The sequence below is a fragment of the Topomyia yanbarensis genome, chromosome 3 (genome assembly GCF_030247195.1).
Source record: "Topomyia yanbarensis strain Yona2022 chromosome 3, ASM3024719v1, whole genome shotgun sequence".
NCBI classification, from domain to species: Eukaryota; Metazoa; Arthropoda; class Insecta; order Diptera; family Culicidae; genus Topomyia; species Topomyia yanbarensis.
The window spans coordinates 252,811,248-252,825,707 of NC_080672.1; the positions used below are offsets into that span (position 1 = coordinate 252,811,248).

General features: G+C 41.1%; 1 protein-coding gene across 2 annotated transcripts in view; it reads right to left on the reverse strand.

The window, feature by feature from the left end:
• LOC131691069 (oxysterol-binding protein-related protein 9) overlaps positions 1-13,571 on the reverse strand; it is a 241,645-nt gene extending 228,074 nt beyond the window's left edge. For both annotated transcript variants that reach the window (XM_058977234.1, XM_058977233.1), the window contains exon 1: positions 13,313-13,571. In XM_058977234.1, coding sequence (XP_058833217.1) covers positions 13,313-13,420 — 108 coding nt within the window. In that variant the 5' untranslated portion in view covers positions 13,421-13,571. The remainder of the gene's footprint in view (positions 1-13,312) is intronic.
• Between the last annotated feature and the right edge of the window lie 889 nt (positions 13,572-14,460).

A 14,460-nucleotide genomic window follows, 5' to 3' on the forward strand; every position in this document is an offset into this window, starting at 1 on the left:
CCCGACAACAATTTTCGAAAGAACGCTACTGATCCTCCTACAGTAAGGTTTCCCATCAGGTTTGCTCAGCCTCCCCTTGTGCTGATTGTTCTGTGCAGTTGCAAAATCAAACCAGCGGGTAGATTTTGCCAAACCTAGCGATCGATTTGAATGAGATCCGAATGGAACTCAAAGGAAAACTCACGCGAAAGGCTTTAGCGATCTCTTTAACTGAACGATAGAGTGCGCATCAGTTGCTGCAAATTAGCATTGGTACCTATAAGGTGCTTTTAGTGGTAGCGTTAGTTTAGTGCACGCATAAATTGGGTGAATGACTTAAACCTTACAGAGGAAGTGGGCCAATTCGGACCCCCAGCTGTTTCTCAGCTATGGTAATATTATGAAAGGTGTATATATCATTTTCATGGCTGTCATGTAGCTCTGTTCTATCTCACAAAATTTTGCAGTTCTTAGTTTTCATGTGTGTGTGCGCTAGGGGCGAACGTTGTTTCGGAACGCATATTTTGTGTAAGTCGAAAAACAAAATTTTTGTTAGCAACAACAATTAATTAAATCATTTGCATTATTATGATTTTGGATATGCCGGAAAATATCTTTTATTTAACATCTTGTTTTGAGCGAGACTATCAACTGTTTTTGTTTAATCGGTATGTGAATAATAGAATATGGGTTGGTCCAATTGGGACCTTTTGCCATATATACGATCTGATACGCGATTACGGAAAACCGTTTTAAAGGAAAGTGTGCGCAGTAGGTCGACCTCTTAGAAAAACATAAGTTTTCGCAAATCGGTTTACATATTTCGACTTTATAGCTCATAACCTATTTTTAGGTAATATGGCCCAGCTCTTACTTTTAATTGCATATTTACTGCAATGTTTTATATATCGAAGAGTACTTTTTATTTCACAAATCGAAATTTAATGAAAATCAAACAGGAATAACTGAGGCCAAAGTAGGAATCCATTTCTATTGCAAAAAATCGATAATAAATGGATGGTCCGAATTGGAACAGGGTTGGGGTAATTCGGACCTATCATGTACTTTTGCGCGAAACGTTTATACACATTACGGTAAAAGATCGGGAAAAGTAGCCCAAGAAAAAAACGTACGCAATTGATCAGACTATCAGGAAAAATCTAGGTCCGAATTGGTGCAGTTCCCCCTAATAATTAGGTGAGCCAACCCTCTCTCTTTGGTTTTAAAATTGTTCAATGAAGGACGTTCGTCGTTGGACGACGTCCAAATTACCGTTTAACAGACGTACATCGTTGGGTCCGCACTGAACAATTTTGAAATATTTTTTTGGGCTTCTTAGTGGGAAACATTTGGGAATCATGTTCAGCTTCTGTAAGAATTGTTTCGAATGTAATAAGCTATTACGAAACCGATTGAGTCGGACTCTGTGGTGGTATTTGAGCCAGAATTCGGATGAAAACCATTCGGAAATATCAAGCAAAGGATGTTTTGGCTGGGAAGTGGCTAGTTGTTGGAATATATTTCGGAAGGTCCTTATAGCAGCGCGTTTTCGTAGCGACTGCTTAAAGCTAAAATAATTTATTTGCATTAATATCAGTATTAGTAGTAGGGAAAACGTGATGGGCTTACATTTATCTTCCCTTTGTTGGAGGTACAAAAAGATTCGATCGCCTAATCCTAGTCTTTCGAAACGGGAAAATAGATTTTACTCAAAAGGTATCTGTAGGACATTATTTTAAGGTTATGTCAGAAGAGCTTAAGTGTGAATTAACTTCGCTTACCGTCTAGCTGCTTTCCTTTCGCCAGATCCAACACAGGATTCAAAGCGATATAAATGCTTATAACCTAATCAATTTATTTTTAAATGAACTCAGATAGCGATAAATTTGTTGCACAAATTTCAGCCTACCACGTTCTCGATCAAAATTATTCTGTTCTACGTACAATATATATCAGGCCCGGCTTCAGGCTCGCCTGTCACCGCCATGTACTTCTTATTGTGCCTGGTTGCCAGAACATCCCCCTCCCCGTGAATCCAAGTGGGACTCTCCAGGATATGTGTTGGGTTCACCAGCATCAACCTCCATCACAGCTAGTTTTACTACTTTACTAGTCTTTTCAGCCTCCCTGAAGCCGTCTCTACAATCGCCTGTCGAACTCTGCCATCTGCTGCAGTGATCACTTCTTCGATCCGTCCGCGGATCCAATTTCTTCGGGTTCCTTCGGTTACGTAAACGACATCGCCAACTTTCACTGGCCTTGTATCGGCTAGCCATTTCGCTCGTTTGTTCATGTTCGGGAAGTACTCCTTCTGCCACCGGTCCCAGATCGCGTCTGCTAGATATTGAGATCGCATATAGTTGCTTCGCAACGCTGCTCCTAGATCAGTTGGCATCCTCAGCTGCTCGTGAGCACCGGATGAGTTTCCAAAGACGAAGTGGTTCGGTGTCAGCGCCTCGCAGTTTTCATCATCTTGTGGCATATACGTTAGGGGTCGTGAATTAACGAACCCTTCAACCTCCATCAGAACCGTAAGTAGAATCTCATCCGTCAGTTTACGTCCGTCATCAATGGCTTTCATACCATCCTTCACGCTTCGAACCATGCGTTCCCAAACGCCACCCATGTGGGGAGCGGATGGGGCGTTGAATGTCCACTTGGTGTTTGCATCGGTGAATGTTTCAGCGCATTCCTCGTTGATACGCTTAATCTGAGCTTGCAAAATCCGGTTGGCTCCAACGAAATTAGTACCGTTGTCCGAGAATATCTCAACCGGTGATCCCCTTCGGCGGATGAAGCGACGAATAGCCATCACGCAAGAGTCGGTAGAAAGACTATGGGCGACCTCTAGATGGATTGCGCGAACCACCAGACACGTAAACACAGCCATTTTCTTCTGCCAATACTAACTTCATATGGCCCCATGTAATCCACGCCAACGTAGCTAAACGGTCGAACGTGCGATTACAACCGTTGCTCAGGAAGCGGAGCCATTCTGGGAGCTTTCGGCGCGCATTTATTTATTTTACACCACTGGCAACATTTAATAACATTGTCAACCGCAGATCGGATTTGTCTCACTTCAAATCGCTGTCGCAGCTCGTTCACCATCATCTCCTTACCCGCGTGGCCCAGCTTACGATGGTAGTGATCCAGGATTCGAGAAGTGATAAGGTGTTGCCTCGGCAAAATAATCGGAAATCGGGCGTCAAATGGCACGAACTCAGCGTTTGCTGTTCGACCGTCAACTCGAAGCACGCCGAACTCGTCGGCAAACGGTGAATCCTTGTAAACTTCGCTAGATTTATCAATCATCTTCTGTTCACCGATTGGTAGGCCTCTATTGTTCTCCAATATTTTCATCTCATCAGGGTAAATTTCACTCTGGGCGACTCGCCACAAAAACTGCTCTGCCCTCAAGTACTCCTCCTGTCGTAAGGGAACTTTCACCGTCGATATGGGATGCTTTATGAATCGTGCCTGATTCGATGTTGCGGTTACTGTTTCCGCTGGTAAGTCCTTCATTCGCCTCCGGCAGTTAGAAATGAACCGGAATGCTTGAGCTACGGTGCGAACCAAAATGTTCCACTTAGAGATTCTGCTGACGTCCAGCGGCTGTTTTGGTAAGGAAATGTGGTGTAGAACGTATTGTGGTCGCAGTTCTTCGACAGTATCAACTGGAATCTGTTTCTGCTTCAGCCATTCCTCCTCAGGACGATTCAGGAACGAAGGTGCGGTGAACCACCTTCCATTGGAATCAGGATCCGTATCTTTTCCCCACTTTGTCAATGCATCAGCTACGTTTTCTTTTGTCGGTACCCAACGCCAGTCCTCTGGATTGGTTTTAGACTGTATTTCGCCAGTGCGATGGGCTACGTACTGCTTATATCGTCTGTGATCCGAACGGATCCACGACAAGACTGTTGTCGAGGCTGTCCACAGAAACCGGCCGGTGATGTTCACTGTGTGGCTGTCGCTAACGGTCTTCATCAATCGCGCTCCCAGAACGGCGGCTTGTAACTCCATTCTCGGGATTGAGAGTTTTTTCAATGGCGCCACTTTACTTTTGGCCATCACTAGGGAGCACTGCACAGTCCCATTGTTAACTGCTCGGAAATATGCTGCACATCCGTAACCCGCTTCGCTGGCATCCGTGAATATGTGAAGTTGAAGAGATTGGTACGGACCGGGTCCTACGAGGAAAAAATAATACCGAGGAATCTGTAGCCTTTTTATTCCCCGGAGAAGCGTGGTCCATCGCTTCCATTTCTCGAACTCCGGATCGCGCATTTCTTCATCCCACAAAATACCAGAGCGCCAAGTATCCTGGATCAGCATACGACCGTGTATTAAGTAAGGGGCCAAGAGTCCAAGCGGGTCGAATAGACTCATTATACAGCGCAGAGCTATCCGTTTGGTCGGTCTTCTTTCTCCTAAGATGTATGCTTCCAGAGTTTCTCGCATGCCGGCAGAGAACAAGAATATGTCGTTGTTAGGATCCCACATCATTCCCAAAACTCTTTCCCACATCTCTTCTTTGTTGCACACGAACGAGAGGGGCTGATGAACACTGTTTTCTCCAAGTACCTCCAGAACTTCGCGACTGCTGCTCACCCAATTTCTCATCTCGAACCCTGCATAGCTGTGGACAGTTTTCACTTGCACCGCTCGAGTTGATGCCTCCATTGCTGAGTCCGCGCTGTCGAAGTAGTCATCCATGTAGGTTTTAGTGATGATAGCCTTCACAGCTTCAGAATACTGCCCCGTAGACTCTTCCGCATTTTTTCTCATTATGTACTGGGCGGAGCATGGCGAGCATGTCGCCCCGAATGTGGCTACATCCATCACGTAGTCTTCTGCTGGCTGATCCGGATCAAAACGAAAGAGAAACCGCTGAGAATGCTTGTCCGCTGGTCTGATTCGGATTTGATGGAACATCTCCCGAATGTCGCCTCCGAAACCGATGCGATGCTCTCTAAACTTGCATATCACAGGCGGCAAAGTCGTGAGAAGATCGGGTCCTTTCAGAAGCTGGGAGTTTAGCGACACACCTTTCACCCGAGCAGCAGCATCCCACACGAGTCGCTTCTTGTTCGGCTTTCGAGGGTGCAGAACTACATTCAATGGTAGATACCAAATCCTGGATGCATTCGCGTCAGCAAGCTCTGCTTTTGATGCTTTGTGAGCGTAACATTTCTTGATGTATTCCGTTATCTGTTTGTTAACGTTATCCCGTAGCGCTGGATCTCTGGCCAATTTGGCTTCTAAGCTTTTCAATCTATGGAGGGCCATTGATCGGCTATCCGGGAGTTGAACGGTTTCACTTTTCCAGAGCAGACCCGTCTCGAATTTGCCGTCCGCCATTCGCTTCGTCGTAGTCTCTAAAATTTGTCGGGCTCGCTTCTCTTCTGCCGGTTCTGATTGCGGCACTACAGAAACTCCGACATCTTCAATGACAAAACGTTGTCGGATCATCTCGTTTAGTTCGAGATCAGCTTCACAATTGCATTCATGTTTATTGACGAAGTTTTGCGAGCCACCTTCTCCTGTTGATCCATACACAGCCCATCCCAGCAAACTTCGGACTGCTATCGGGTCACCAGCCTTTCCAACACGACTTTCCAAAGGAGCGAGAGGCTCAAGATTCTGCAAACCTATTAAAACTTTCGGTACTGCATCGCAGTATGACGAGACAGGAAGTCCTTGCAAGTGTGGGAGGCATTGATTCATTTTTTCGAATGGCAGGCTTTGCTTCGGAAGACTAAGATCGCCAACAGTGTGGACGTCCTTCAGAGCATACCGTATCCGTTGACCTTTCCCAGAGATTTCTAAACTCATTCTTCTTGAGTCGCATTCATTGCGAACAACGTTTGAAGTCCACTTCAGCTGTAGTGGTTCCGGTTGACCTTCGACTTCGATAAATCGTGCCACGCTCTGCTCTATTAATGTGAGCGACGATCCGTCGTCAAGAAAGGCATATGTCTCGTACCTACGGTTTCCGTTGTGTAGCGTAACTAGCACTACTCTGAAAAGCACTGACCCACGAGTTTGACCATGTGCGTGGCACTCGGAGATAACTGATCGTGTCGCTGATGTGCTTTGGTGAAGAAGCGGATGATGCTTCAAACGGCAAGTTCCGATATTGCATCTGTACCTTGATCGGCACTGCCATTTTCCGTGGTCAAACAAGCATACTTCGCAGAGCCTCCACTTTTCAACTGCTTTCAACCGACTCTGAAGGTCCATCTGTTTGAACTTCTCGCAATTCCGGATCCTGTGATCGACTTTCGTACATATCGGGCAAGGCGTTCTCTCTATGCTCACCTTTTCCGCCTCTACTGAGTCGCTATGGGTATGCAGATGACCCCTTTCTCGCGACTTCCCTTTCTCTTGCTTAGTGAACTCTCCCTTTGACTGCGCCATTGTGGTAACTTCACTCGCATCCATCGCCAATCTGTCCATGAACATACCAAACTCTTTCAATGACGGTTCAGGGAATCCTCTCTTATGTCGCACCCAATCCAACTTGATCGCTGCTGGAAGCTTATCAACTAGCTCCTCTAATAGCGTTGGATTTGTCAAGTGTGCTTGCAGGTTCGCTGCTTCAAGATGATCGCACAACTGTTGCACCGTCAGGCCGAAGTAAATTAAGGTGTCCAGTCTTTCTGGTTTTGGCGCTTCAACACACCGGACTTTCGCTAGCAAATTTTTTACTAGTAGCTCTGGTCTTCCGTATAGCCGCTTCAGAGTTTCAAGGATTGACTGTACGCTATTCGGAAACATCAATTTCGTTACAACCGCCTCTCGCGCTGGTCCTCGCAAACACTCACGAAGTCGAATGAGATTTTCGACATCGGTGAAACCGCACGCATCGTTAGCAGAAACGTAGCTGCTGTAAAATAACGGCCATTCTTCTGCTGCACCCGAAAATATCGGTAATTTCTTCGGCCAGATCTGTCTAGCAGCCAACTGATTCACAGATGACCCTACCTGGTTGACCTCCGCTCGAGCGGCTGGTTCTTCCTTTCCACATTCTTCCGAGCCCAGTGAAATTTCGTCTGCCTGTGGTCTCGGGTCCCTCGATACCTTTCGATGTGATGTATGCTGATATTGTGAATCATCAGTCGGAATTGAGGTTTGCAATGTTCCAGATTGCTGCGATGGTTTGCGAACATCTACACTCAACTGTGGTGAACCTTCCATAACTGACCCCGGATTACGTAGACTCTTAATCCACCATTCCACCCATTTCACTCCATCGGCTCCAGACACAAACGAAGGGTCAATCGATTGATCGTTGCTATCCGTTCTCAAAGATATATTTGACTGTTGCTTAGAGTCAATTTTTTGGTTTTGCAAACTGAACCTACTAGAATGAGCAGTACGAATGCTTGATCCAGTTCCAGTTTCATTAAGTTGTTCTTCAAGTTCGCGCTTCTGGTGGAGGTACTCCTCAAGGGCAGCGAGTTCCTTACTCTTCAACGCCAGCTCTTTCTGCTTTTGGATTCGCTCTTCCTCAAGCTGTGAGCGTTCTAGCTGTAGTCTCGCTTCTTGTAAACGTCGCTGTTCCTCCAGTTGCCGCATCGCTAATTGTGCTTGAGCTGCGGCACTCGACGTAAACGACCGAACCGATTTTCCCTCTACATTTCCGGTATTCTTTCCTGCGTTTCTTTTCGGTGTTTCCATTTGCAAGCTATTCGTCCCGACCTTGGGAATAACTTTTTCCTTTTTTCCGGCTTTCCTGCATACCGGGCTTCTCCTTCTCGGTTGCCAGAAGCGACGACGGAGGTTGGCACATACGACAATGCCACGGACGATTCGACACTCCGGGAGACACACCAGCACAAACGTAATGATGCCAAACTCCGCACGCATCACAAGCTACCATCCCAATATCGGCTGAATTCGGTCGATCGCACGACCCGCAGTCGTGACCTTGTTCTGCAATCTCCATTCCGAGAAATCTTTAAGGATGTTGGAATATATTTCGGAAGGTCCTTATAGCAGCGCGTTTTCGTAGCGACTGCTTAAAGCTAAAATAATTTATTTGCATTAATATCAGTATTAGTAGTAGGGAAAACGTGATGGGCTTACATTTATCTTCCCTTTGTTGGAGGTACAAAAAGATTCGATCGCCTAATCCTAGTCTTTTGAAACGGGAAAATAGATTTTACTCAAAAGGTATCTGTAGGACATTATTTTAAGGTTATGTCAGAAGAGCTTAAGTGTGAATTAACTTCGCTTACCGTCTAGCTGCTTTCCTTTCGCCAGATCCAACACAGGATTCAAAGCGATATAAATGCTTATAACCTAATCAATTTATTTTTAAATGAACTCAGATAGCGATAAATTTGTTGCACAAATTTCAGCCTACCACGTTCTCGATCAAAATTATTCTGTTCTACGTACAATATATATCAGGCCCGGCTTCAGGCTCGCCTGTCACCGCCATGTACTTCTTATTGTGCCTGGTTGCCAGAACACTAGTATTACATGTACTACTAACCGCTTCCCAGCCAAAACAGGTACACATGAGCCACAAATTTGGCATCCGTTTATGGCAGGGCCGTCTAAGGACAACTCGAGGCTCCTTGGCATTACTGAGCTAAGAGGCCCCTGTATTTGAACAGGTGTACTGCAGAGTAGATGGATAAAGAAATAATCCTCAGCATCATGAAGCCATTATTACTCTATGCCACCCTGTGGGTACTGAACAATAAAATATGGATCCTAAATTTATTAGCATTGCTGATCGATAGCTGCATACAATGGATGGACTTACCAACTACGCTCTGTCCTGGCCAAACGGTGTAATCTGACTTTGGTAGTTGTGAGACGTTGCGTTGTTTGAGGACGAAGAGTGCCTCCGTCAACAAAGAGGGAAGAGGAATAAGGGCGGATTAAACGTTCATTATTTGAAAGTTAATCTGATTAGTGAAATTTCTTCGCACATACTCCATAATGTGTAACCTTGAACGAAGCGCATTGCTGTTAATAATTTCTGGAATACTTAATGTAGTTTTGACATGTTAGATCTGATTTTCTTAACATGGAGACCATTTTATGTCAGTAGCCATCAAAGTTTGTTGGCTGTCAAAGTATGGAAGCAATAACATAGTCCGTTTTTTGTTTGTATTTCAATAGATTTTTTGGAAGTACTCTTTTTATGGCTCCTAAATTAATAATTGTCCTTTTTCTAGAAATATGCATTATACGTACGTAGCAATATGCCAATAAAATTCAACTTGTAAATATATGTTTTGTTTATAATACAATCATTATAATTCCGTGCATCTTAATAATAATTGGTATTTCGAAGACGGCACTGGTGGCTAAGGGTTCACATGATGGAGTCGCTTCTTTGGTATTGGTGATAGGCACTCAGAGACCGACAGAAAATAAATTTGAATAAATAACAATATTTAGTATTTTCACCACTCGAAAGTTAATAGGAATTCCACGAAGATCCGTCCAAAAATCATTAAAATCGTGACCGAACAACTTAGAATCCGATGAAATTTATACATTTCACCAACATGTAAGACTAAACATTTTCAACAATCAATAAGATTATTTTGGTTCTAGAGCAATTTTTTGGAAGGAAGTGAAAGTTTCTACACGTAACATTTCGAATAAAAGTTGTTCGAAAAAATGTTGTGTCAAAAATTTATGTTAAAAATATAAATTGTAAAAAAACCATTTTTTGATTTTTTTATATTTTGTCAACAAAAACTGAAAGAGAAAAGAAACATTTTGAATCTTATTGCATGATGGAGAACTTATCGTTAAATTTTTTTTCTAACGATAACTTTATACATGTTATTAAATTTCATACTAATTAACATACAAAAGGGTACATCCATAAATGACGTAGCATTATATGGGGGAGGGGGAGTTTTGTATTTTGTGATGATGTGTGACGACAGGGGGACGGGGTAGGGGTCATGTCATGTTACGTAGCTTTTTTTTAAAGGGAATAGGAGTTGACCTGATGTCACGACAACCTTACCCGTTTCATCTAACAAACATCATTTTTTTACTTTTTTTTAACATTTTTTACAATGACAAGGGGGGTAGGGTTATCGTCAAGCTACGTAATTACCAGATGGGCGGGAGGTACTTAGAGGTTTGTGACGAAATGCTACAATGGGGTGTTAAAAATCACTCAAAAAATGCTACGTCATTTATGGATGATCCCAAACCCTAATTGTTTTATGGAATATGATTTTTAGTATTATTTTAAATCAAAATAAGTTTAACAATAATATTCCGAAATGCGATAGTTGTCGCGATATTTCGAATTTTGCTCCATCAAAAACAATTAATTTATGTAATTATGCCCTTTTTAAAAGTTATTTACGTTTTCCTTATATAAAAAAGGTACAATCTAATGTTTATAATTTTAAAGACGTAAAAGAAATATTTTCAGAGTATTTGTATAATGGAGAAGCTCTCAATAAAAAAGTTTTCCTAACAACTTTTGACATATTTTTATGTAATACTATTTGCAGTATATAATACAATATTCTTATTGAATATGATTCTAAACACCATTCCAAATCAAAATGCTTATAACAGAAATTTTCCGAAATGTGGATGTTTTCGAGATGTTTTAAATTCTGTTTTAACAACACAATTATTTCGTTTTACTACGACCCATGTATAAATTATTCGCGTTTCTCCATTAACTAAAGGTTTTTGTAAAGGACCATAAAATTTCATGTAACTTTCCCTTTGACATCAAGATGATAGAGTAAAACACACAAAGTTTCGTTCGAAAAGGCGATTCTCACATTTTGCAGTTGACCGGTTTCTCATGGAATCCCTTCAATTGTAGCGTAAATAAATTTTGAAATTTTAATAAAGTAATAACGAAACATCGCAATAAACATTTTAACATGAGCGTTACTATTCGTTTCAATGCCAGCTACAAACCCTCGGCTACGTACAGGGAATGTTCCATATAAGACAATATATTTGGATTTCTGATTGATCGTGTCGGTTTTGAATTCAGTAAAGCAAAACTGATTTTTAAAATTCAGGTTTTTTTATTTCTGCTTGTGTTAACTTTGAACACCTAACAATACGTTCGTTTAAACGTTCATAAAAATTTTGGTAGTAATCAAAAAACATTGTACACTCAATATACGTCATACGTCAAATGCCTGAGGTTCTTCAAACATCTACAAAAGCACGCACATTTACCTTGACATCCATGACATAATGAGAGTCAATGTCCATGACATCCATGACATAATGAGAGTCAATGTAAAAGTAGTGTCGATTTGTATACTCTTTTAACCACACTTTCACGAGGGCATTATAACTTTTTTTTCGGATTTTCTGACTGGTTTAGTAACAGTCTAAGACAGTGAAAGATGTCAAATCCGGCCGAGAAAATATCGAGTCTTAATGAGATAACAGAAGTCCAGAAGTCACTTCTGGAGGCTTCGATGTAGATTTGCTTTTTCACGGTCGCAGAAGTGATGAAGAACTGAGTATTTGCCACATTCGCGAATCACATGGATCTTTTAATGACCACTGTACAAATAAATGGGGCTAGATCTTGCAGCCGAGTCGTAGTTATTGCGAGGGATCTTGATTATAGTGTTGTCATACACAACCAGGCATTTAAAGTTGCAAAATGAATGCTTTCGTTTGGACCAATTTGGTGAACGTTATCAGCACTCCATTTTCACCTTCAGCAAATGTTCCAAGTTAACTTAGACATAGCATAGCATAGCAAAAACGACCGCGCTTATCATGGGTGGCTGATACAGCGAATTCTTGTTATACGATCGTATAACACTGCACACCTGGCCATATGCTTACGAACCCTAAAGAGAAGGGAATGTTAGTTGAATACCTACTTGAGATGATACGGGGAACCCATGCAATTCCCAGAGGTATTACGGATGTTAGATTTTGTTAGTAGGGAGGATATATATGTGATGTGGGACTGGAGTAATTTTATATATTTAACAAGATTGATAATGAAAATTATTATAAACTGGATTATTCTCACCAAATTTATTTGCTGATGGCAGGCATCACGCATCACAGCAATGAAAACTCTGAGATGTAGTTGACGAAGAAGGCATCGATAAGAACCCGGGTGACGATTCTGACTGCAAATGAGTGGCAAATCGACACCGATGCTGACGTTTTCACTAAACCGACAATATTATTTTGCACACTCAAACAAGAATACTTCACAGTTTTGAACGGTTCATTTCTTCACTATGAAAAGGCCAGAACTTGTAGAACCAAAAATTGTTTTTAAATTTTTCTAGATTAAGTTTCAATCAATATGTCTATTGAGATAAAGCGTAAATTTGTGTAAAATATTTTTACCAAGGAACATTACTTAATGAAATGGTTGCTACCTAGTCTAAAAACAATAAACGTCTTCTAGTTTGATCGGCCAGCATAATTCCTTGGCATTGGAACCATATAATAGAACAACCATAATGCATTAATTTGCTATGCTATGCAGTTGATTGTTTCCATAGTCTTCTATCTAAGATTCAGCATTTTCTAAAATAATCAAACTTGCTAGCACAAAATATGTCTGCACATCACCCTTACACTTATTTTTTAGTGGTGCAATTTTCTATTAAAACCGCTGTTTTGAAATATTGCTGTTGTAGAATAGACATCAATTTGATCATTTTTGCCTGTAGAGACGACAAGTCGAATAGGCTCCCGTGGCTCACCTGGCAAATAGGTACATAATAATGCGAGATTGATTTCTGCTAGTACTAAATATCGTTGCCTGTTTTAGTTTTGTCGATGTTAAGCATTGGCTAGCTTCAAAAGTTTATTTTAATATACGTGTTGCTGGCTGAAGACCTAAATACTGAACGAAATGGTCGAACGTGCGTTTCAACCAGGAATAATTGAAATTTTAGACAAGAGCAACCGTTTTAAAGAGATTTTGTATACCATGACAAACATTTGAGCAATTTTTTTTGAAATAAGCAACTACTGTGGTCCAAATGTATGTAGACTTGGATCAAGCAGACATAATCAAATTATAAACATAATTTACAGGCATAACATAACATACATACATAACAGGCATCATTGAATGAATTGGCTGAGCAATTTCATTAAGTCACGCGTTGCTGCAATCCTTGAGAAATCTTTATGTGGACGTCCCTGGCAGATTTATGATTGGCAGTTGTTTGTGTACAGTACGGTTCGCCAGTGGGTGTGAATATTCTAATATTACAAGAGTAACAGCAACGAATTTCTACGAGTGAAGGGTTTCTAGCCATCAAGAAACGATAACAAGATTTGATAGGGCAAGTCTTGTTTGTATCGTACATACCGTATAGTAGGACAGCAACCCAGCATACTCATCCAGCACGAACCAGCGATACTGCCAGCCCTTCATTACATTTGTCCATTTCGACAGTGTACCTTCGAGCATTGCCATTTCCGAAACACTCGCAAACAATTACCGCGATGATGGATGTTGAAAAGGCGAAACTAAAAGCACTGATAATTTAAGTAAAACACTGATTTGCGATTTAATCGAAAAAAATCACGCAAATGTTATCACCGAATATGAAAATGCCGAAAAGTAACTGACAGCAACTGGAAATGTCAACATGAATTGACATATCACACTGCAGGCAGTGGCGCAGCTCTGTAGAAGGGGTCAATAAAACTTTGGGGAAACTGGTCAAACAAACCACCAAAATATTTAATCGAAACCTACACTGAAAAAAATCCAAACGTTAATTCTATTTGCTTCAAACCGCTTAAAATTCATATGAAGAAGAAATGCTATTGTTATCACGCGCACACATACCTTCTATGTGTCAACTGTATAAACTATGTATGCACACACATAAGTTATATGTGCATATTGTTATAGAATGGGGTTTTATGTGCCTAATAGTTATGGAATGTGAATGTAAGATTAATATTTCTTGTAAATACACACATTAGGTTTATGTGCCAGCAAATAGTGTCTATATGCCTCCGTTAATTGCAAAAATCTATGTGTAAAATCAATAGGCATAACGTTTACTTTTATCTGAGTGTATGATACCTCTCGCATAGTTACAAACCATTTGTCACATAGTAATTGTAGTTGTAACTGTAATTTTATTGAATACGGTATTCTGTTGATTTACACCTAGTATCAGGACAAGGAAAAATGCTTTGGATATAAGTTACTTGAGTGCAAACAATAAACCTATATTATGGGATATAGTAACCATTAGATCTGATACTTTTGTATTGTGCCTACAATTTGAACTTTGATTTTATTCAATGAATATAACAATAGTTCTACAATATCCCCAATAGTAACGACGAAATGAATGGTTAAATTATAAAAGAACAATATCCAGTACTGTAACCATATGTGATATTGTACATGTTGATGGTCATGTTAATGGTTCGAATGTTAAACAAACAATATCTGAAATGGTTTCGCTTACCCTTTCATGCCCAACTTTTTTCTAG